At 49.4% G+C, this 25,198-nt stretch overlaps 1 protein-coding gene across 4 annotated transcripts in view; it reads right to left on the reverse strand.

The window, feature by feature from the left end:
- The window catches only part of LOC122393170, a 45,125-nt gene extending 34,724 nt beyond the window's left edge, over positions 1 to 10,401 (reverse strand). For 2 of the 4 annotated variants that reach the window (XM_043388924.1, XM_043388922.1), the window contains exons 1-2: positions 8,271 to 10,401; positions 7,920 to 7,949 (exon numbers count right to left, since the gene is read on the reverse strand). In XM_043388924.1, the coding sequence (XP_043244859.1) occupies positions 7,920 to 7,949; positions 8,271 to 9,856 (1,616 nt within the window). In that variant the 5' untranslated portion in view covers positions 9,857 to 10,401. The remainder of the gene's footprint in view (positions 1 to 7,919; positions 7,950 to 8,270) is intronic. The other 2 variants (XM_043388925.1, XM_043388923.1) reach the window with 1 other exon arrangement.
- Between the last annotated feature and the right edge of the window lie 14,797 nt (positions 10,402 to 25,198).

Below are 25,198 nucleotides of genomic sequence, written 5' to 3' on the forward strand. Positions count from 1 at the left end.
TTGTCCAACTGGTGGCCGTATAGCGTGGAAACAGAACCAGCCAAGAACACTAAATTGGGTCAGTCGGTGAGGGGACAGGTCCTGCTTTCATCACCAGTGGTCACGTGGCACACGTGTTCAGCTGGGCTCCTCCTTTGCGGAGATATTTTATCGTGAAATATTCAAACGTCCATAACTTTCTCAAATATGGTCCGATTTGGTTCAAATTTGGTGGGTGGATGAATTGTTAAGCGACATGAACGAATGCGCCATGTTTGTTGCAGTGCGCCACGTTTGTCTCAAAGCGCCATTTTTGCCGCAAAGCTCAGAATGTGCGTAACTTTGTCGAGCATTGGACGATTAGGATGCGCTGTAATTAAGGGATGGCTGCTTAAACGGCAGATATGATTGCACCACATTTGCCGCAGGGCGCCATATTTGTCTTAATGCGTCAGTGTTAGCGTTTTTCTTACGGCGGGCGTTTTTTGCGGCGGTGTTTGCGTTTTTTTCGGGGTTTGCGTTTGACGGCGGGCGGCCGTTTTTGCGTTTTTGGCGGTGTTTGCGTTTGGCGGCGGGCGGCTGTTTTTTTGCGGCGTTTTGCGGTTGGCGGCGGGCGTGCGTGCGTTGCGGGCGTTTTTTTTTTGCGGCGGTGTTTGCGTTTTGTGCGGTTTTTGTGTTTGGCGGCGGGCGGGCGGGCGATGCGGGTGTTTTTGCTGTTTGCGTTTGGCGGCGGGCGGCCGTTTTAGCGGCGGTTTGCGGCGGGCGGCCGTTTTTTGCGGCGTTTTCCGGTTTGCGGCGGGCGACCGTTTTTTGCGGCGTTTTGTGGTTTGCGGCGGGCGGCCGTTTTTTACGGCGTTTTGCGGTTGCCGGCGGCCGGCCGTTATTTGCGGTTAGCGGCGGGCGGTCGTTTTTTTGCGGCGTTTAGCGGTTTGCGGCGGGCGGCCGTTTTTGCGGCGTTTTGCGGTTCGCGGCGTGCGGCCGTTTTTTTTGCGGCGTTTCGCGGTTGGCGGCGGGCGATGCGGGCGTTTTTTTGCGGCGGCGGTGTTTGCGTTTTTTTGCGGTGTTTGTGTTTTGCGGCGGACGCGCGTTTTTTTTGCGGCATTTTGTGCGTTTTTTTCTGCGGTTTTCGGCGGGCGGGCGATTGTTTGTTTGCGAAGTTTGCGTTGGCGTTTTAGGCGTGCGTTTTGCGCGTTTTGCGGTGTTTGCGTTTGGTGGCGGGCGGGCGGGCGGTTTTTCACAATTAAAGTCCCAACCTTCGGATCCGCAGTGCTGTTCGACAAGCGCTGCCCGGGCCTATCCGAAGGTTGGGACTTTTCAATGAGACAATCACTATTCTTTAGAATTGTGATTTTCTATTGAAAATCCCAACCTGAGCTACCTCTCTAGGGGGGTGTTTAGCGTTTCTGCCGCGATTTAGGACATCTTGATACCCTCGAAAACGGCTCGTTAGATTTTCTTGCCATTTTCAGCGTTTGGTCCCGTGTGGGGGAGCTACCGGCTGGCAAAGTTACAAAAAATATAATTGACACGTTTTGGGGTAATCGGCACGTGCATTTTCCCATAGGGTTAACATGGGGGAAAATTGGAAATTCGATTTGCGAAAAATTTCGTCAATTATATTTGCTGATATTTTTAGGGTCGGATCTTGGGCTGGCACCTCAACTTTTGGTGTTAATTATTTAAAAATCATAGGGTACAATTTCGGGTAATCGGGAAGGACAGTTACCCCATGCTAAGCCTATGGCAATTTTGAAAAATTATTTTCAAATCGATTTTGCAAAAAATTTCCACGTTAGATTTTGAAAAAGTTCCAATATGTTGTGCACCGGGGGGTCGGCTACCACATGGTATTGGTCAGATATGGGGCGATTGAAAAGCACGTGCCACGTGCAAACGTGTTTGATGGGGTAACCTCCGGGAAAATCCGACATTGGCCAACTGGGGGTCCTATGGCGTTGAAACTACTCCACCTAGCGACACCAAATCAACGCAGCCGGTGAGCAGATGAGTCCAGCTTGTTGCACCAGTGGTCACGTGGCGCACGTGCTATTGCACGTGCCGTGGCCCGGGGTCAATTTTGGTGCTTAAATATACTAGCATTGTGAAATGCAAGGAATTGGGGAAATAGCCGTCAGACCGTCAGGTTTTATGATAGGGTCGATCTGAAAACGGCTATAGACACAGAATGAAGGAGGGTATAAAACTGCTATCTCGGATGTTTTATATTTTGAAAATTTCGAAATTCTGGGGAAATTATATATTCGAAAGGTGAAATTTTCCTAAATTTCCCCGTTTTCCAAGTTTAGCCGTCCACTGTTCAGAGACGGTGACACCGGCCGGGGTCATCTTTTACATGCCGATGGCCACTTATATTGGTCATGACGTGGCGTGAGCCGTTAAGCTGTCAAAGGTCCGACACGTGCCACGTGGCCACGTGTTTGAGCCGAGTACCTCCCACAAAATGGTGTTTTGGCCAACTGGTGGCCGTATAGTGTGGAAACAGCACCAGTCAGGAAGCCTGAAATGGAACAATCAGTGAGGGGACAAGCCCTGCTTGCACCACCGGTGGTCCCGTGGCACACGTGCAAATCTGGGCACCTCCGTTGCGGAGATATTTTATAGTGAAATATTCAAATGTACGTAACTTTGTAAGTTTAAGTCCGATGGGGCTAGAATTTGGTGGGTGGATGAATTGTTTAGCGACATGAACGAATGCGCCATGTCTGTTGCAGTGCGCCACGTTTGTCTCAAAGCACCATTTTTGCCGCAAAGCGCAGAATGTGCGTAACGTTGTCGAACATTGGACGATTAGGATGCGCTGTAATTAAGGGATGGCTGCTTAAACGGCAGATATGAATGCACCACATTTGCCGCAGGGCGCCATATTTGTCTTAATGCGTCAGTGTTTGCGTTTTGCCTACGGCGGGCGTTTTTTGCGGCGGTGTTTGCGTTTTTTCGGCGTTTGCGTTTGACAGCGGGCGGCCGTTTTTGCGTTTTTGGTGGTGTTTGCGTTTGGCGGCGGGTGACCGTTTTTTTTTTCGCGGCGTTGGTGTACTTGGCGTTTTTTAGGGGCTAGCTTACCCTGAGAACGAGCCGACGTGAGTGGTTTCGGCCACTGACAGCCAACTGGGGAGAACAAACGGTGAGTGGGGCGCGGGCAACGGGGGCCTAATCAACTCATAGCGGCGACGCGGCTATGGAAGGTTAGGACCCTGCCATGGCGCCACCGAACGTGACCGTGGCTAATCGCCCCGTCGACGGACGCAGGGCAGACCCGGGAGGGGTGTCTGGAAGGGGCGCGGGGACGGGCGGGCCGTCGACGGAAAGTGGCGCGCTCACCAGTCATCGACAGCGACGGACGGCGAACGGAGCGAAACGCGAGAGGAAAGTCTCCCACCCACCCTCACCGATGTCTCAGATTAGACCATATTATTTCCACGATTGATAAGAATAACCATACCGAACCGAACATAGGTAGTCCACACTATACCTCGTCGTTACTACTCCGCCGGCCGTTTTTTAGGGGCTAGCTTACCCTGAGAACGAGCCGACGTGAGTGGTTTCGGCCACTGACAGCCAACTGGGGAGAACAAACGGTGAGTGGGGCGCGGGCAACGGGGGCCTAATTAGCGGTTAGCGGCGGGCGTGCGTGCGTTGCGGGCGTTTTTTTGCGGCGGTGTTTGCGTTTTTGCGGTTTTTGTGTTTGGCGGCGGGCGGGCGGGCGATGCGGGTGTTTTTGCGGTGTTTGCGTTTGGCGGCGGGCGGCCGTTTTAGCGGCGGTTTGCGGTGGGCGGCCGTTTTTTTGCGGCGTTTTGCGGTTTGCGGCGGGCGGTCGTTTTTTTGCGGCGTTTTGCGGTTTGCGGCGGGCGGCCGTTTTTTGCGGCGTTTTTTGTGTTTTGCGGCGGTCGGCCATTTTTTGCGGCGTTTTGCGGTTGCCGGCGGCCGGGCGTTATTTGCGTTGTTGCGGTTTGCGGCGGGCGGCCGTTTTTGCGGCGTTTTGCCGTTGGCGGCGGGCGATGCGGGCGTTTTTTGTGGCGGCGGTGTTTGCGTTTTTTGCGGTGGTTGCGTTTTGCGGCGGACGGGCGTTTTTTGCGGCGTTTTTTGCGTTTTTTTCTGCGGTTTTAGGGGTATCCGAAGGTTGGGACTTTTCAATTACGGCCGTTTTTTTTGCGGCGTTTCGCCGTTGGCGGCGGGCGATGCGAGCGTTTTTTTTTGTGGCGGCGGTGTTTGCGTTTTTGCGGTGTTTGCGTTTTGCGGCGGAGGGCGTTTTTTTGCGGCGTTTTTTGCGTTTTTCTGCGGTTTTCGGCGGGCGGGTATCCGAAGGTTGGGACTTTTCAATTAGACAATCACTATTCTTTAGAATTGTGATTTTCTATTGAAAATCCCAACCTGAGCTACCTCTCTAGGGGGGTGTTTAGCGTTTCTGCCGCGATTTTGGACATCTTGATAGGGAAGAAAACGGCACGGTAGAATTTCTTGCCATTTTCAGCGTTTGGTCCCGTATCGGGGAGCTACCGGCTGGCATCGGTCGCTTGAAATATAATTAACCCGTTTGGGGGTAATCGGCACGTGCATTTTCCCATAGGGTTAACATGGGGAAAAATTGGAAATTCGATTTGCGAAAAATTTCGTCAATTATATTTGCTGATTTTTTTAGGGTCGGATCTAGGGCTGGCACCTCAACTTTTGGTGTTAATTATTTAAAAATCATAGGGTACAATTTCGGGTAATCTTGACGGACAGTTACCCCATGTTGAGCCTATGGCGAATTCGAAAAATAATTTTCAAATCGATTTTGCCAAAAATTTCCACGTTAGATTTTGAAAATGTTCCAATATGTTGTGCCCCGGGGTGTCGGCTACCACATGGTATGGGTCAGATATGGGGCGATTGAAAAGCACGTGCCACGTGCAAACGTATTTGATGGGGGAACCTCGTGGTAAATGCGACATTGGCCAACTGGGGGTCCTATGGCGTGGAAACGACTCCACCCAGCGACACCAAATCAGTGCAGCCGGTGAGCAGATGAGTCCAGCTTGTCGCACCAGTGGTCACGTGGCGCACGTGCTATTGCACGTGCCGTGGCACGGGGTCAATTTTGGTGCTTAAATATACTAGCATTGTGAAATGCAAGGAATGGGGGAAATACCCGTGAGGCCGTCAGTTTTTTTTGATAGGGTCAATCTGAAAAAGGGTATAGGCACAGAATGAAGGGGGCTAAAAAACTGCTATCTCGGATTTTTTGTAAAATGAAAAATTCAAAATTCTGGAGAAATTATATATTTGAAAGGTGAAATTTCCCTAAATTTTCCCGTTTTTCGAGTTTAGCCGTCCACTGTTCAGAGACGGTCACACCGGCCGGGGTCATCTTTTACATGCTAATGGCCACGTCGATGGGTCATCACGTGGCGTGAACGGTGAAGCTATCAGAGGTCCGGCACGTGCCACGTGCCCACGTGTTTGAGTCGCGTACCTCCCAGATTATCGTGTGTTTGCCGATCTGTGGCGTTATAGCACGAAAACAGCACCAGTCAGGAAGCCTGAAATAGTGCAACCGGCGAGGGGACAAGTCCTGCTTACACCACCAGTGGTTACGTGGCACACGTGCGAAGATGGGCACCTACGTTGCGGAGATATTTTATAGTGAAATATTCAAATGTACATAACTTTTTCAGTTTAAGTCCGATTGGGCCAGAATTTGGTGGGTGGATGAATTGTTAAGTGACATGAACGAATGCGCCATGTTTAATGCAGTGCGCCACGTTTGTCTCAAAGCGCCATTTTTGCCGCAAAGCGCAGAATGTGCGTAACTTTGTCGAGCATTGGACGATTAGGATGCGCTGTAATTAAGAGACGGCTGCTTAAACGGCAGATATGAATGCACCACATTTGCCGCAGGGCACCATATTTGTCTTAATGCGTCAGTGTTTGCGTTTTGCCTACGGCGGGCGTTTTTTGCGGCGGTGTTTGCGTTTTTTTCGGTGTTTGCGTTTGACGGCGGCCGGCCGTTTTTGCGTTTTTGGCGGTGTTTGCGTTTGGCGGCGGGCGGCCGTTTTTTGCAGCGGTTTGCGGTTGGCGGCGGGCGTGCGTGCGTTGCGGGCGTTTTTTGCGGCGGTGTTTGCGTTTTTTGCGGTTTTTGTGTTTGGCGGCGGGCGGGCGGGCGATGCGGGTGTTTTTTATGTTTGCGTTTGGCGGCGTGCGGCCGTTTTTTGCGGCGTTTTGTGGTTTGCGGCGGGCGGCCGTTATTTGCGGTTAGCGGCGGGCGGCGGGCGGTCGTTTTTTGCGGCGTTTAGCGGTTTGCGGCGGGCGGCCGTTTTAGCGGCGGTTTGCAGCGGGCGGCCTTTTTTTGCGGCGTTTTTTGTGGTTTGCGGCGGGCGGCCGTTTTTTTGCGGCGTTTGCGGTTGACGGCGGCCGGGCGTTATTTGCGTTGTTGCTGTTTGCGGCGGGCGGGCGTTTTTTTGCGGCGTTTTTTTCTGCGGTTTTCGGCGGGCGGGCGATTGTTTTTTTTTGCGAAGTTTGCGTTTGCGTTTTGGGCGTGCGTTTTGCGGTGTTTGCGTTTGGCGGCGGGCGGGCGGTTTTTCACAATTAAAGTCCCAACCTTCGGATCCGCAGAGCTGTTCGACAAGCGCTGCCCGGGCCTATAAGGAATCTGCACTAAATCTCCAGAATCTGCACCAAATCTTTTTTACAACAGATGTGTTCATGTACAGACTTCTCTATATATAGAGAAGTATGTGGTTCATGTCATGAATTTATTTCATTGTTTTAATCGCAAATAATGCCTTATGATTTGAAAAGTGAGGCATATAAGCAGCTGTGTACTGTACTAGACGGCCGCCATGAAAACGGTTAATGTTTCATTCATCTCCACTTTTCGGACCCAAATGTCAACACAATGCATTATGCATTTACGTGTCGACTCACGATTCAAAACGTCGCATTCCAAGTGGTATCTAAAATACAGGGTCCCCTTGGAAATACACAATCAGTGATATCAGTTTGGCAGCTTACTATCGCTGTCCATCTTCAAGCATTGGCAGTTGTGCAGTAGTTCCTTAATTACATAGCTCAGTGTGGATCTGGAGAGAGCGTAGTGACAAAGTATTGCACTATATGCAAAGTTCCCTACATCCGCTTCACCCAGCACGTTACCATTGATATCGTGCCATCGTGGCGGTGTCATTAATCGTTCCCCTCGTATGGGCAACACGCCAACAGCGGGAAAACACTGCCTGAGCCTATTGACAAACACTCCATAAAGATACCTATATAGGCCGCCCTGAACCAAACAGCTGCATGTAATATCATTGAAGCATTCCCGAGAACGTTTGAGAGGCTTTCCAACACCCATGATTGATATTCATGCTTTACCTCTCTTCGTTTTCATATAATCCTTACATACATCCATAAAATGTAAGCAAATTTTTCAGAATTCTGTACTTGTACCTTTCATATACCCTGTACTTCGTGCAATATTAAATCTGTAATTCATTTTGCTAAATTCGTCCATAAATAACAACTACGTTTAAATTGTTAACGCAAGCCATCATTTTAAAGAGACCGAAAAAGGCATGTATCACAATCATCACAATACCCTCTGCAGTGAGGAACAGGCAGTTACAAATGTGACGCATGTCATGCCTTTGACGCATCGACACGATACAAACTTTAAAAGGCAAGACAACGCTTTGCAACATGCTTCCGATGTTCCTCATCAAACATGTCGTTCGAGTCGCCAGCATATGCACCGAACCGTGCACCGCCAGATGATATAAGCTCTGCAATCCTGCATGCATTTTAAGATTGTCAGATGTTCCAGTGTTAAGTATCCCGCACAGCTGCAAACAGAGCCACAACACCGTAGTGGGAGGGTCTGGATCGTTATCATCATGCTGGCCATTCCCATTTCAGCATGCCGTCTTATGGCAGCCTCAACTTACTTCCAACTGGATTTGGGCCTTAGAACATCGCTTCATGGAAATGAAGAGAGAAGCGATCAACATCCTCAGCAATTTTGTCTCTTTGTTCTGGGACATTATTTTGGCAAGATATTATACCTACGCTGCAGTGAATCAGGCATGAGCAGGCGATTTATAAAAAAAAAACATTCCGCACACAACGACGAATTTCATTTCACCAGAGTTTCAGCGAGTTACATTCGAAATGCAATTAAGCAAAGTTCATTACTGAGAACATATTTGTGCAATGCCATATCTTGCGTTAATGAATCCAGTGTTAAAGAGGATGTTACCGAATCTCGGGAATATCGTAAGGGTGGTGTGCAAGTATACCTGAATGTGTTGGACGTCCTGTTCTTCCTGCGCTCCTTGTTCTTCTTCCTCAGCTCCTTCCACTGTTTCGCCTCACCCCGCTCGACGTCCGCCGCGTCCGAGCGTTTCCGGCGGATCCGCACATTGGCCGCCGCGGCCACGTCCTCCTCGAAGGTGACGTGCTTGCCGTTCTTTTCGTCGCTGCCCTCCGTCGGCTTGTTGTCATTCTCGGTCGCCGCGCCGCGCTCGGCCTCCGTCTCGGGCGCCAGCTCCACGTGTGAGAGCACCTTCGGGCCGCTGGCGTACGTGTAGACGAGCGAGACTCGACTGGGCGGCCGCCGCTGCGACTCCGAGTCGGGTCGCGACTGGGCGGGCTCCGGCGCCGCCTTATCGTTGTCTGAGAAGACCGAGTCGCGCTCCACGGCGCTGTCTGCCGCCTCCTGTTCCTGCTGGGCGTCCGGGGAGCCATCATCGCCACCATTGGGCAGCTGCTGTTCGACGTAGGGAGACACGCTGCGCGGCCCCACCCAGTCGGAGTCGGGCCCGTCGCCGGCAGCCGAGTCCACCGCCCGGTCCTCACTGGAGCCGCCCACGGCCGAGTCGCGCTCCTCGTCCGGCCCACCGTCGCGCGTCCGATCGCGCTCATCATCCGTCTCGTAGCCGTCCCCGTGGTGCCGCTCGGACGTCTGATCGCCGGCGTCGGCGTCCGGGGTAGAGGCGTCCTCAGCACCTTCAGAGTGCCTCGAGTCTGGGCGAGCCTCGGCGTCCTCACCATCGACAGCAGCGCTAGAGTTCACCCGAACATCATCGCTTGATTCAGGTCCTGGGTTATTGTTCTCGTTTTCAAGGTTGGCAGTTTGTTCATCTTCCTTCTCGTCGGTTTCATTTTCCCCTACTCCCTCTTCACTTGGCTCATTTGGCTGACCGCCTTCCTCATGAGCTTCATCAGACCCTTTCGCTTGTTCCTCTTCAGATAATTTTCTGACATTCTCTTCATAGCTCATCCTTTCTTCGTTGTGCGTTTCCGGAGAGTCTCTGTCCGCCTCGTCCAGGGAGTGGTTCCCGTCATCCTCTTCTGCGACGTCACCATCGCTCCTGTGTCTGCTTTCATGCAGCATCGCACTCTCCTCTTCGCCCGTATGAAGTGGCTCCTGTTGTTCCTCGTTTTCTTCGGCCCTGTAGCCAGAGTCGCCGAGCCCGTCACCAGGGGAATCCGCGGCATTTTCTTCATCTGGCGCAGTCGAGCCAATCCCTTCGGGTACATCATCGCTATCCATTTCATCAGTGGCATCACCATCTTCAGTGTCGTCGGCAGGATCGTTGTCAGAGAACACCTCGGCATTTTCGCCGTCTGGGACACCATCCTCTTCTTCTTTTTGTTTTCTTACTTGCTCTTCCCATTTTCTTTGCTTTTTCTCTCTGACTCGCTGCTTCCTCCAAAACCTGTTTTCCCGTTGCTGATTCCTATCGAGTCGAATAACCTTTGGGTGAGTACCAGCATTCATCTCGGGGAGATTGTGCACATCACCACTGGGTAGAGTGTCTATGTTATGGGCTGAAATAGCATCAACGCTTTTCAAGCTAGCAGAGTCCGTCAGCATGAGCATTTTGAAACGAGGAGCAGCACAGCTCCAAACAAACAACAGCGATGAATATGCGTGCTACACACTAAGCAACAGTCAATCACAGTGATGCAGTACGTCTTGCTTGCGTTCATCAAGCCCTCGTTGAAGCGACGCGAACAGCCATTGTCCCGTATTTAAGTGCACCGCACCAATTCCACTGAACGGTTATCTTCTTGCAACACCTTCGCGGCTTCTTTTCGGCACCTAGCCGAATCCGTTGATCACCGAGCACCTTCAGACGGCCGCTGGCCCCAGGCCGGCCGCGGTGTCTGTCCGGCAGGTGCTCGAGGTCGGCGGTCCACCGGCCGGCCTTGCCTCGTCCGATCGGTCGATGGCAGACGGAGCGCTGATCGATCTCTCGATGGCAGCCGATCGGATCGGCGACGTCCACCGCTCGGCGAATCTCGGCTCAGCTCGGGTGGCTGCGACCGCGGCTGAGAGGCGGGCGGCGGCGGCGGCGGCGCAGCGAGGGGTGCGGCGCCCGGCGGCGCCCGGCGGCGGCCTGGCGCGACCGTCCGTTGTGCGCCGGTTACCTAGGCGGCGGCTGACGTCAGTCGCGCAGGTCACACGCCCGCCGGCCCCGGTCAGATCGTTAGTGGCCGGCCGGACACCGGCGCACGCCGCCCTGGCCACGCCACTGGCACGTCGCTGCCGTCGACGACGTGCTCGATTATCGCACATGAGCCAAAAACACGCCAACAACTGTCTCCGACTCCTAATGGCCCAACTTATGGCCCACAATGCGCCTGACCATTATGTCAAACATTAATCTGTTTGTCCTCACCCATTTCGCTAACTGAACACATCTGGTAAACTGCGTGCCTGAGTGAGTCTACTTTATGCGTTCACGTGCAGTATTATGGACGAGAAAAACACGTCTCCGATGTCTACAGTTTATTCATATGAACAGAAAAGTTGTTCAACAATGAAACACAGCAAAGTTATTTTACAAACAATGGAGACCCACTGCCCACTTAAACTAGGCCCACTGTCCTAGTTTAAAGGGACCCTCGTCCCTCCCACCTTAACCCGCGCCGGGCCGGTGCTCTGAGATTCCACGCCGGGCCGCGGGGGGTGTTTGAACACCCCCCTTCTAACTCGGCTCCTGGGCCACGTAGCGACACGCGGTAAGCGGCAATCGAAAGAACGTCAAAAATAAGGACGAAAACACTTAGGTCATTTTTTGGGTCAGGTCAAAGGTCAGGTCACTAGAGGTCACCAAAGGTAAAATGTTGACTATTTCAACATTTTGGAAACTGCTAACGGCTATCTCGGGAACCGATAGAGCTACAGCGCCGCAAAAAAGCGCATTCGATAGCCCTTTTACAGACCTTTCTGAATAATGTTCTCAGATTTGACCTCAGGTCAACGGTTTAGCCTCCAGATGGCAAAAACTCCAAAAATAGCCGTTTTTACGAAAAACGTTTTTTAGGCAATAACTTTTGACTCAAAAGAGCTATGACATTACTTTTGCCAGCATCGTGTTCCTCTCGTCGAGACGCGTCGAATGAACTATAATTTGACCTTGAAAGGTCAACTTGAAAATTTGACCTCAGGTCAAGGTCATGACCTGACCGGAAAAGGTCATGTTGCATATCAGTCGATCCGCAACGTCGAGCCGAACACATCTAAGGCGTTTTCAGCGCTCTAGCACGCCTCTATCAGAAGTTATAATCGAAAAACTGTTAGATTCTGTTCGTGACCTGAGATGACCTCGGGGACATAACGAGGGGTCACAGTTGCCATTTTATGGTTCAGTGTGTCTATTTTACCCACATCTCGATGTTTGAGCGTGTCTAGAATAGCGTTCGTGCAAAACAGACGCTTTTCAATTTTCTCCCATTGACTTATAATGGAGAGGCCGCAAAATTGACCTGACCTTAGGTCACCGATATCAAAATTCCGAGATATACATTTTATAGATAGTGTTGCTCTAATCAATCGCTGAAAGGTTCAAGGCAATCGTTGAGTCGGTGTAGCTATGACGAGCATTCTTATTTTTTCTGAGGTGAGGTCACTTGGCGTGACCTGGTGACCTGACCTAAGGTGACCTGGGTCTGAAATTTTCACAACATGTGCGGAAAAGATGCACGAACAGGTGTGCCAAAAACGGCGGCGCTCCGCGCCGCCGTTTTTGAGATATCTGCGAAAAACCGCAAGGGGGGGTGTTCAAACACCCCCCCCCCCGGCCCGGCGCGGGTTAACATTAGATTTGAGTTGAGATAGCCAAAATGGGGTCCCTGGCTCACAATTACCGGTTTCGGCACTCACAACATCGAGAAATGCCTTAAATCGGAAATATTGAATTTCAAAATTGCAGCATTTTGATTCAGAGGGGCTAATGCATAGGAATACCCCTCTGAATGTGTGACGTCAGCGTAGATATCTAGCGATTTTTAAATGTTTGACTAAAACGTTTTGTAGCACGCGGTGATATATGCTGCTTTGCGCGCAACAAGTGTCGCACTTTCAGCTGCCAAACTATTGCTTCCAAATAAAGTCGCTAGGAATAGCGGAGATCTCAAAAAGTAAACAAAAGTAAAAGTCTAATATCTTGAAAACCGGTGAATATTTTTCGGTGAAATTTGGTAGATATTCGTTTTCGCTCTTTCTGAACCGAGCGACATCACTTTCATGCCAATTCATAAACTTTTTTGAAGGTGGGAGGGTCCCTTTAAGCCCGCGCTCGACTGGGGTATTTTTCATGACGCGAGTTACTGAGGGGCCCTCCCATCTCTGAAACTACTGGACTGATTTTCAAAATTCAAACAGCATTCGATAACCTTGGAAAACTTGTTGAAATGAAACCTAATTTCTTTGATTTCAAGATCACCAATAACGTCACATCATCAGTCAGGTCATAACGTCAGCTAGGTCAAAGAAAAAACATCGACATTTAGGCATGCTTACTCTTCGGGCTCTGGCCGCCGCCATTAAAGGCCTAAAGGGACCCTCCCACCTTCAAAAAAAAGTTAAAGGGACTATCCCACCTTCAAAAAAGTCCCGTTTAGGATTCGGAAATGTTACTCATGATATTGTGACGAATTCTGCAAGTTTTTACGCGTTTTCATCGTATACGTTTTGAGATATTGCGACTTTTATATTTCATCGTGACGTCATTTAGATCGGATCTGCGACGTAATGAAGGATTTACTTCATGTCAGTGTGGGGGAAATTTTGCAGCAAATATAGGTATTTGCTCTCAAATATGACTCGGCTCATACAATAACAAAAGTGTCTCTGATTGGCTTATTCGTAAATCAAGTGATACTTCACTTGAACGGGCGTTCAAAAGGCAAATGACGTCATCAGATTACCGTCATCAGATTTTTTCCAAAAAGTCTTTGATTTTCGCAAGAACCGGAACATATGTACACACTGATAAACTATTCTAGCAAGTTTCAGCCCGATATCTCCAAAAATAGCCAAGTTATTTGCATTATTTTCAAAATTTAACAATTACGCAGCGCTTTTTTTCAAAACCATATTTCAGTGCGTTTCTGACATCGTACAGCAATATAAATGGCACCATCGTGCTCCTGAGCTCAAACTGCATCTGATAGGTATACACCTCTTTTGTTGAAAAAAAAAATCAATTTCAAAATTTGACCTTTTCTGACCTCCGGTAAATTTCTGACCTCCGGCGGTAGACAAACAAAATAAAGCAAATGCATTTTAATAGATGACGCTGCAAGCTGGTGCTGGAAAACGGTGATGAGCTGTCCCTTGCTGCGTGCTGTGGAAGCCTTGGCTTCAAGTTATTTTTATTATTGGCCCACATTGATCCCCGTAAGAATTTAATTCATGTCTTCATAACCTTCTAACTACTAACTAGTACTTATGTGAGTTTTGCTTGGATTTTTTTCCCACCTTACTGGACTCATGAAATGGATAACAATTCGTGACCACTTCTAGAAATTGGTCGTGATACCAAATCTGTCGCCTATCTGTAGCTTTTTTATTATGATCTTGGGTTTGGCATTTCTTTTTTTCTAAGTGCCTAGTGCCTACCTACTTCCAAAAGGTCAGCGCCGCCCGTGGCCTTGTAACAAGCAATAATACACTAAACCAACGACTTATTCGGGAAAACAGACTACATTGAACCGCCACGCGCAGATCCAACTCCACGCGGGTGTTGACACATGCTGCTAACTTTTGAAAAGAAAGGAAACAGCCTTCAGGCTTTTTACTTTTTACGATTCCGCCATGTAATGTCGGACCGGCCAAAAGGGCGCCTATTTGGCAATTTGAGCACTTATCTGGTATCTTGGGTGTATCTAGAATTTTCTAACAGAGAAATTGTTCAAGCATTTGATGCCCGCCGCTGAAAGTTCCAGCTTGCTCAAGGATCAACTTTGGAGGGCCGCGATTTGAAAACCATTAGCCAAAATTTGGGTAAATGACTTCGGATTGGGGCCCCAGCCACCTTCTTCTACGTCACACTTAACAACTCTGAAATAAAAAATAGTGATGATACCACTGTTTCAGTTCTAGAATAAAAAGTCCTCATTTGTTTGCATTCTTTTCGGTGGTAACATTCTCCACTGTGACTCAGCCAACGGCAGCGGAATTTCTGGAAACACTCGCAGCCCATGAGTTGGATGTTCCACAAACAAGTGGTATTGACCGTGCATGGAACATACATGCCAACCAAGTGCAGTGTACGAAAAGACAGGATTTATTGATGTTGTCGTGGCGCGTAGGAAGGGGAAACGGAGCTGCCCAAAGATCAATACATTCCAGGGGAGCGTGGCAGGACCGGTCGCAGACTGGACAGCGTGTGAAGGTCGAACCGGCGGAGTCCTGTCTCAGAAGAGCCACAAAGTGTTCTGTATCAGCTTACAGTGACGGAACATGGACGGGCATACCTGGTCATACCTACTATACCTACATGCAACGTCATGAGGAAAACTGGGCAGTCCCATGCATGGGTGTAACTTTCGATATATGGGGGTGCAACTGCAATTGCAACCGATCCACGTAAAGTGCACTCCCATCAGGTCAAAATGCACTACCATATAGGCTCGGCGGTGACAAAATAGCCCAACAGAAGTAGGGCGCGCCATAAGAGAGATGAGAAACGCTCACAGGAAAAAGGGATACTCCCAGCAAAAATAGAACGCCCCAGGCAGAAGATGGATGCCCCAAGCAGCAGAGCTGCGCCCCAGCAGAAATGGGGTGCTCCCAATAAAAGAAAAGAAAAGCTCGTCCAGCGGAAGACAAATCTCTAAATTCCCAGCGGGGGAGGTGCGTCCCGAGCAGAGGAGGGTGGCCAGCAGATGAGAGGCATCAGGCAGCCAAGCAGATCAAGGGCACCCCAGCAGAAGACGGGCGCCCGAACAGAAATGGGGCGCCCGAGCGTTGTGAGACGATGAGTAAAACAATCGGCACCATAGTTCATTTTCTTTAAGTTTAACCGTCACTGTAAACGTCTCTTTAAACACAGCACGAGAATTACAAGCCGAATCACTGAGAAAACTGGTTCCCAAACCTATAGGAATCTTGCCCAAACCGACGAATGAAAACTAGCACATCCCGACGATCCCGACGGACCCTGTTACATTTTTGTACTCAGTCTTGAAAATGATTTTTGAAAATACAATCGAAACGCGTTGACAAAATGAACAACTTTAATGAATATAACTGAAATGTTAAACTCGATAACTGAGACAATCAAGATTCAACCAAGCCCAAAAACTAAAAAAAAAACTATCAAAAGCGAAAGCTGCACTGTTTAATGATATTTGTATGTGTAACAGGTGGTCAGTATGAAACTGGACAAAGCTGGATAATTGATTGAGCATAACACCAGTAAAACGCCTTTTGGGCGAAGAACGAGCGAGCGAGATAGTGAGCCCTGCACGTGCAGAAGGGCGAGAGGGTACTTCCAACGGGATTGTGCAAAGCACCCTTCTAACCGGTCGCTAGCGGTGTACCAAATTTGAACGCAATCGGCCCAGCCGTTCCTGAGATCTGGAAGCGGCATTCTGCACGTGCGCACGTGCAAACGGGGTCCAAAATGACTTTTGCACGGCACCCTACTAACCGGTCCCCAACCGTGTACCAAATTTGAGCGCAATCGGCCCAGCCGTTCTCGAGATCTGGAAACGCCCCCTGCACGTGCGCACGTGCAGTAGCACCCTAGCCGCAACACATGGGAATGCATTGCCTGGTGGGTGCCTTCCTGTATGCCAAGTTTCAGCGAAATCGCCCCAGTAATTACCGAGTTACTGAAATGGGAACAAATTTGGCACCTCTTATTGTTGTATTTTGCACGTGCAGTGGGGGTCACTCACATAGATAAAGAGTATCCGACCTTTGGTAGAAGGGATGCAGCTACCCTATAAAAATGACCGCAAGACAATCGCTCAAGCCGCTGCTGAGATATGGGCCTCTCAAAATCATTACTTTTGCAAAACAGCTTGAACACCCTTGACTTTTCACGTGGCACGTGTCACGGCGGTCACTGAGATGTATCAAAAGTAGTCAATTACGGGGTAGAAGGGATGGGGCTACCCAGCAAAAAAGACCGCAGGCCATTCGGTCCAGCGGTTGCTGAGATATAAGCCTCTCAAAAGCGTTACAGGCCGGGCCGGGCCGGGCCGCTCATACTGAGATTTTTCCGTTATATTGAAAAGACTTCGCTTCGCTCGCTGCGCTCGCTCGCTCGTAATCACCAATAATGGGCAGATATTCATGATTTTTGGCAGGTAAATACTTTAAGCTATTTCAATTTTTTTTCAATACTATAGTTCGTTTTCAAAAGGACGTTTTAGTTTTTTTCAAAAGGACGCTGGCTCCAAGTATGTTTTCGAACAAGCACGTGTTTTAGCGAGCAAAACGAGCAAAAACTGAACCTGAGAAAATCGAACGTCGACTAATTTTAACAGGTGATTTCTTCCCGATAATTTCCATATGGGCGTTTTGGAACCACCAGATATGAGAACAGCGGTGACGTCATGCTGTCGAACATGTATTTCAATGTAACTTATGACTATCATGGACGGAACCGCTCACTCGATTATAAGCTCGGCAACAGTGAAAAACTGTTCTGCACCCAAATTCGTTGACACTTGTCCCACTGCACGGACATTTGGGTGCCTGCTGCCACCAGTGACATCATCATAGAATGTTCATTTTTAAGAAACAATTTCCAGCTACTTACCGTGCAAAATTTGAAATCGATTATTTTTTCGGTAAGCAATTCTTGGCCAGACACTGAAGCTGCCAAAACTCACGTGAGAGCTTCGATATTGAACTTTGAGCCAGCGTCCTTTTGAAAAAAAAAAACGAACTATAACAGCTCAGATTTGAACTTCCTGCCAGCAACTAGTGGAAAACGTCGTGCCGGTAAGTCAACAAATGTTCCGGGACCTGTTCGCGCAATTTTTGGAAAATAACCCAAATTACAAAAATGTTTCCATTACGTGCCACTTCACGCCGTACGGTGTCGCCAGATCTAAAGAATATAGGTAGTTATCATCGACAAGTTCTAAGAGCTTGCAGATGTTTTGCATGGTGGGAACGGCAAGATCACCAAGAAAATGCCCATTTAGCTCCGGAAGAAACAAATCGGCGCCGTCACCGAAAAGCTAGGGTTCTCCCGGCAATTTCTGACTAGAAATTTTGGTATCCTCAAAACATATGTACAATTAATACCTCAAGAAGCAGTAATTGAGCACAGAAATGGGGAAGAGGCATCCCAGGTGACGGAGGCTTAAGTTCGTGCACAGAAAACCCGCCTGCGCCGTCTGTCACAGGGTCCGATGAAGGGCAGCAAAAGCATAGAGGTGACGATGGATGATAAATCTTACTTCACCTACAGTGGCAGCCAGATGCCTTCCAATACCGGCTTCTACACCTGAGCTGGTGGAGACACTTTTCCACGTGATGTGGGTCTCGCCTCGTCCTTCAACCTGGGAGCAAATACCCATCCAAGATGCCCGTCTGGCCTGCCAAAGTCCGAGAGGGATCACGCGTCCACTTACTTGCCCCGCACAGGCAATGTAACGGGCGAAGTGTACTATGAAAAGTGTTTGAATGGCATGTTGCTACCATTCGTTGAGTCTCAGCACTCACAGCATGATGTTCTGTTTTGGCCTGACCTTGCAACTGCCATATAGCATGCACGCTAGACCACGAAATTTCCTGAGGAGGCTGGGGTAGTGGGGTACCCGTAGAAGTGCGTGACATGAACCCGCCATGCAATCCTCAGATTTGGCCCATTGAGGATATGCGGAGGATAATCAAACAGAACGTGTAGAAGGGAAGGTGGCAGGTCAGCTGAGACGCACAGCTGAAGCGGAGAATCCAGCAGGTCATCCCTCACATGGACCCGGTAGTGCCGCGAAAGATAAAAGCGGGGCTGCCAGCAGTCGCGTGCGCCTGATGGCTGACAGGCTGACAGACTCTTCACATGGACCCGGAGGTGCCGCGAAAGATAAAAGCGGGGCTGCCAGCAGGCGCGTGCGCCTGATGACTGACAGCGGCCCAGTGTCGCACATCCACTCAGCCGAGCGTGATCACAACAAAATAAAGGCACGGTAACCCGATTTTCGTTGTTTCCGCTTGAAAACTTTTAGCACAGTAACGATTCAAACTTTGTCCAGTTTCATACTGACTACCCGTTATAATATACACATACAGATATGTACGATATCTGTAATGTGTATAATACATATAAGATATAAGATATCTGTGGTCTCCATGGTACTACTGCGATAATATTCTAGCAATACAAAAATTGGATGCCGTGAACCAAATGGCCAGGAACCGGTTTATTTTTAAAACCAAATCTGTTGGACGCCAAAGGTCGCGTCATGCTCAGGCATGGAGCTTCTCCACTTTAGATGTCAAAAAACCAGTGGCGGGTCCAGGGGGGGGGGGGGGGTAAAATGGGCATTTGCCCCTCCCAAACGGCATAATTTTAACATTACGCCTATGGACGAGGCATGGAAAGAATCAATAAATTGTTAAGGTTTGCCCCCCCCCCCAAAAAAAAAAACTCTGAGCTGGATCCGCCTCTGTCAAAAACAACGCAACAGTGGTGTAGGCAGAAATTTTTGTCTTGGGGGACGATGCCTTATGGCCTGGGGACACTTTGATGTAAAGTTTATCTTAAATGATCGTCTTATCTTATTCTCCGGCAAGAGGTCAAATAAAACTGGCCTGCAACCAGTTTCGGGAGACCCGTAAAACAACTGGGACCAACAGTGGCTGGCATTTTTCCACAACTGTCGGCTTATCTTGTAACTAGCGTGTCTAATGCATGTGCTATTTCATAGCCACCCTAGCTGACTCTATGTATAGGACGATAAAAAGAAAACAGCGCAATTATGTTTGCATTATTTTATACGCTAGTTAACAATGTTCGGGCAATTCTAGGACACTCTGTACATGACGTCATGGAGGACAAAATAAAATGCAAAAGTTAGCTTTGAAACTTCCAAGGAACATACACAAAGCATCACGATTCCATCTGTTCGAGGGAAGTCTGGTACATTTTCAATATAACAGTCCTGCAGCCGTCTATAATGTCACTGTATTCGTATGATAACAAAACAACCCGCATCGCGCGGGGGCATCCGGATTTCCATAGCCTGCTGCCTGCTGGGGAGGGAGGGGGGTTGAGCGCCCTCTTCTAATTCAGCTCCTGGACCATGCGTAGTGACACGCATTAGGCAACCTTCGAAAGAGCGTCACAAATAATGACGAAATTACAAAGGTCATTTTAGGTCATGTCAAAAGTCAGGTCATCAGAGGTCATTGAAGGTCAAATTTCGCCTGTTTCGACAATTTAATTTCGATAATTTCCGACAAATCGGCGCAAAACATGGAAATGAATGGAGCTATATAGCGCCGCAAAGAAAGCATATTTGATATTCCTTTTAACGCTCTTTCTGATGACTTCTCTTCTCTGAGATTTAACCTAAGGTCAACGTTTTAACCTGCATAGGGCAAAAACTTTTTTGCTGAAAGGGTTTCTGCAACAACTACCTATTATTGACTCAAATCTTGCACAAGCTTACTTTTACCGACATATTGTTCCTCTCATCGAGACGCGTCGAATGAACGATAAATTGATCTTGAAATGGGAAAGCTTATCTCAGGTCAGGTCATGACCATTGACCTCTCAGATTTGTCGTGATGGATGCATCCTATCAGTCGATTCAGATCGTCCAGCATCGAGCTAAACACATCTAAGGTGCTTTTGTTGTTCCAGCATCATAGCATGCATCTTTCAAAAGTAGGCAATTAGCGAAAAAAAAACTATTGAATACCTTTTGACTCGTGACCTAAGACGACCTTACACAAATTACTGCAGGTCAGTGTACCAAGTCAAGCCTTGCCTCTGGTGGTACAGGAAGAATCTGTACCTAAATCTTGTTCCGGGAACCGGCCAACGTCAAGCAACCAAAGCCGGTAAGCAGTAGCGGCGGAACCACCTAAGTAGTAGGGGGCACCGCCGACTTTTGGTCCCATTCTTTCCATGCAACGCCCATAGGGCTAATGTTAAAATGCCAAAATCAAAGGGGGGCACGGTGCCCCGGTGCCCTCCCCGTTCCGCCGCCTATGCCGGTAAGCCGGTTCCGGTACCAGGACACCATACCGGTTATTGACCCAACCAAGGGCAAAGCGCAAAGCAGTGCAGCGCACACAGTCTCTATCCGGGTTGAGAAGTGGCCAATACCCTAATTTTCGACAAATTTTAAAGAGCGCTTTTCTCACATTTTCTGGTCGTAAATTGATCAAACTGTATAAAATATCATCCAGAAAAAAAAAAATATAACTCATTCTGGCACAGATTGGTGGGCTCCCAAAGTACACCGTTTTGTTTTGCTCAGTGAGACCGAGCTTGTGCTGCGATTTTCATGTAAATGTTGACTCGGAGTCTCCTGTCATATTCTTTGCTTGAAAATGCGTAAGTAAGATATCAGCTGAAAGGGGAAATGTGCGGAATCCATTGGTAACAAAAGCAGGGGCGGATCCAGGAAAACTCCAAGGGGAGGGTCATGGATCGAAGTGGTGCCCCTACCTATACCCAAAATTAAAAACTCAACGGATTTCGTCCACTTCATTTTGGTGGTGCCCCCATTTTCAGTTTTTTTTCTTTTTATTTTTTATTTTTAGTCAGTATCTTAACTCTTAGCCACAACCACATTTACCAATTGTAAGCAAGTATATATGAATGTGCTATGTGTATATATGTTGTGGACGCTGAGTAGTGAGTACTTACCAGGAACGTTATCAGGAAAGCAAATCGTTGTCAGTCCGACGAACTTGACCCTGGCGTCTAAAGGGTCTGTCCTTGACACTTCAGGCTTGTCAGGGGCACCAAAGTCCTTCCAGGGACACCACAAACCTGTCAGGGGCACATACGGCCTTGTAGGGGCGCCACAGGCCCGCCAGGGGCACCACAGGCCTGCCAGGAAGCAGGGGCATCACAGGTCTAGCAAGTATACACGACAGGCCTGTCAGGGGCACAACGGGCCTGTTGGGCCCATGAGCACCCCTAGGGGCAGGGGCACCACAGTCCTTCCAGGGGCACCGCAGGCCTGTGAGGGGCACCAGCGGCCTAGCAGGGGCACCAGTCGACACAGGCCTGCCAGGGGCACTAGAGGCCTGCCAGGAGCACCACCGACCTCGCAGGGGTAACTTGGGCCTGTCAGGGCCCAGGGGCACCACGGGCCTGTCGAGAGGCACCTCAGGCTTTTCAGGGGCACCATAGTCCTCTCCGGGCGCAGGGGTAGCAGGGGCGCCAGAGGCCTGCCAGGGGCACTACAGGCCTAGCAAGGGCACCACTGGTCTATCAGGGGCACCACGAGCCTGTCATAGCCAGGCATCTCAGGCTTGTCAAGGCCCAGGGGCACCACAGGTCTGTGAGGGGCACCAGCGACCTAGCAGGGGCACCAGTCAACACAGGTCTGCCAGGGGCGCCACAGACCTGCCAGGGGCACCACAGACCTGCCAGGGGCACCAGAGGTCTGCCAGGGGCACCACCGGCCTCGCAGGGGCACCTTGGGCCTGTCAGGGGCACCACGGGCCTGCCGAGGGGCACTTCAGACTTTTCAGGGGCACCAGTCCTCTCCGGGCGCAGGGATACCAGCGGCCTAGCAAGGGCACCAGAGGCCTGCCAGGGGCACCGGCGGCCTAGCAAGGGCACCAGAGGTCGGCCAGGGGCACCACAGGCCTAACAAGGGCACCACGGGCCTGTCAGGGGCACCTCAGGCTTGTCAGGGCCCAGGGACACCACAGTCCTTCCAAGGGCACCGCAAGCCTGTCAGGGGCACCAGAGGCCTGCCAGGGGCACCACAGGCCTAGCAAGGGCACCACTGGCCTGTCAGGGGCACCTCAGGCTTGTCAGGGCCCAGGGGCACCACAGTCCTTCCAGGGGCATTACAAGCCTGTCAGGGGCACCAGAGGCCTAGCAAAGGCACCACAGGCCTGCCATGGACACCACAGGCCTGCCAGGGGCACCACCGGCCTTGCAGGGGCGCCTCAGGCCTGTCAGGGGCACCACGTGCCTGCCGGGGACACTTCAGGCTTGTCAGGGGCGTTACAGTCCTGTCAGGGCCCAGGGGCACCAGGCCCGTGGTGTCCCTGCTGGGCCTGTGGTGCCCCTGGCGGTCCTGTGGTGACCCTGTCAGGACTGTGATACCCCTGATAGGCCGGTGGTGCCCCTGGCAGTTCTTTGGGCCCCCGGGCCTCAAGGGGGGGGGCATGACCCATGTGACCCCCCCCCCCCTTGGATCCGCCACTGAACAAAAGTGCATCTAAAAAACTTCCCACTCAGTTATTGTAAGCCAATTGTTGCACACTTGCACAAAGCAGAAGGGCTTGAGGATTTCAATATTTACATAGGCCTACCAAAAAACGCACAGCGTGCTTCACATCGAGACAACGTCCATAATATAGGTATACCGTACAATTGTGATTCATTTGCTGAAAAAAATTAGGTCGGCATCATACTGCCGGCAAAAGTTATTGCAGTTCTAGAGATGCTAGGTCGCCGCCCGGCCGACCCCGGTCAGGTCGGCCGGGCGGCGGCCGTGCAGCTGACGTTCGTGCGGTTCGGCAGCTGACCAATCAGCTGCGAGAGAGGAGCGCGGTCCGTCTAATTGCCCCGGGAGTTGCTTGTGCGGAGGGGTGCTCGACGCTCGTGTCGATTGCATTTGTTGGTTGTCGATTGTCGATTGACTTGTTTACTTTCTGGCGACCAATAAATGTACGTCGTCTTAACTGAATGTAGTCTGATCAAATTCAATAAAGCAAAAAGACATCCAGCCAACAGAACATCGTAAGAATGTCCGATATGGTTGATAACATTCAGAGCTTTGGGGAGCAGTCATCGACCAGAATGAACCTTATTGGCTTTTGTATGTAACATTTGCATTACTTTTGGAAAGTTTCAGTCAGATATGGGTACCCGTCAAAATTCGTGGAGATTTGGGTCGATATTTGTCCCACAACTGATTTCCTAGAAATCATTACCTTTTCATAAACCATGCACCCTAGGCTGTTCACAGTTGAAATTATTCAAAAATGCCATTGCGCATGCGCGTAAAATGGTCCGTGACCCAGAAAAATAAAATTTTCTTCTGGGTCACGCATTATCAAACCAGATACGTTCACTCACCTCATGCGCGATATAACCCCCTTATCGGCAATGACCTTCTCCACACGTAGGCGGAAAGACTTGCATGTCTTGATGATGTAGGTGGGCAGAATTTCTCTTCTGGGTCACGATTTTTTTCCTGGGTCACGCTAAAATTCGTGACCCAGAAGAAAAAAATGCGTGACCCAGGGGAATGGTTTTTACAGTTTTCCGAATATGGCAAGTTTGTTATCGAATACTAATCTCCAAGCACATCTTATCTGGAGTACCTGAGCACGCAGCAACACGACACTGTGATTCTTTTCGACACTTACCAGCCACAAGCCACAAGGGCGTGTGACCCAGAATAAAGAAATCTTATGGCACGCAGGAGATGATTTCCCCTGGGTTCGCCCAGCCCAACTGACAGTTTTCAGTTTCCACCCCCGCTCTCTGCGCCTTCGCGGGATAGGACCATAGGCAAGTCTGCAGACCCTGCTTACCCGGTCCGTAATGCTTTGATTGAGGAGCTAAGTACCGTGACCCAGAAACAAACGTGACCCAGAAAAAAAGTTTGCCAAAAACCGTGGGACAGACGTTTTTGCGTTGTGCAGTTTTGCTAAATTGTATAACCAAAAAATAAGAACCATGAAGAGAAATTTCAATGTTTTTGCTATTCACAACGCTCCCTCGCGCTCAATTATCTCTAAAAATAACTACACAGCAGCTCTGTAGATTTTTTTTCGCAGGTTGTGGGACAAGCTAAAGTACATAGGCACACAAAAGCACGGTATTGGAAAGATGTTCAATTTTTTTTTTGCCACTTTGCTGTTGCCTTTTCAATCAGCCCCCACCAAATCTTCATCTGGCATCGGCATTTTGCTACTGATGACGCCATTCCTAGCAACCGAGCGTCCCTAGCAACCGAAAGTGAAGATGTTGCACCTTCAACAAACGATCGTCAGCTAACTTCGTCAGCAACAAATAAATGAAATTTATGAATGTTATGTTGTGAAAATAACTTATGATAATAATTAAATCATGATCGTTAATGATAAAATCCATACTTAGTAAAGCTTACGATACATCAAATTCGTAACGTGTGCAAAAATGTCTGACCCCAGGTCACTTATGGACTTATGGTCAGTTCACCAGGCAAAGTGAAGTGACCATGTATCTAAGAACTTTGTGATTCAGTCATTCCTACATTATACATTCCAGTAGCTTGACACTCAGGGTACCTATTGCATGGGGGAATCAGTACCAATAACCAACACTTTGTTTCTCTCAGAATTTGGATGTGTGTGACCTAAGGTCAAGTCAATTTTGTGACCTCTCCATTGTACGTAAATCAAAGGGAACAAATTGAAATGCTTTTCTTTTGGCTTAAAACACCCTCAAACATCAAGAAACACATGTGAACATGACACACTAAACCGAAAAAAAATGCTTCTATGACCCGTTTATGCCCCTGAGGTCATTTCAGGTCATGAAACGTCTCCAACATTTTTTGACAATACATTACTTTAGATAGAAATATGCTAGAGAGCTGAAACGACCATTAATGTGTTCAGCTCAGCAATACAAATCGAATGGCATCCAACATGACCTTTTCTGTGACCTTGACCCGAGGTCAAATTCTTAACCCACGCGCTTATAGGGGGAGGGGGTCGACCGGACGCCCCTCCCCTCCGTTTTTCGCGAATACCTAACTCGCATAAAAAGTCGCC

The sequence above is a fragment of the Amphibalanus amphitrite genome, unplaced genomic scaffold (genome assembly GCF_019059575.1).
Source record: "Amphibalanus amphitrite isolate SeventyFive unplaced genomic scaffold, NRLGWU_Aamphi_draft 000520F_arrow, whole genome shotgun sequence".
In the NCBI taxonomy this organism is placed as follows: Eukaryota; Metazoa; Arthropoda; class Thecostraca; order Balanomorpha; family Balanidae; genus Amphibalanus; species Amphibalanus amphitrite.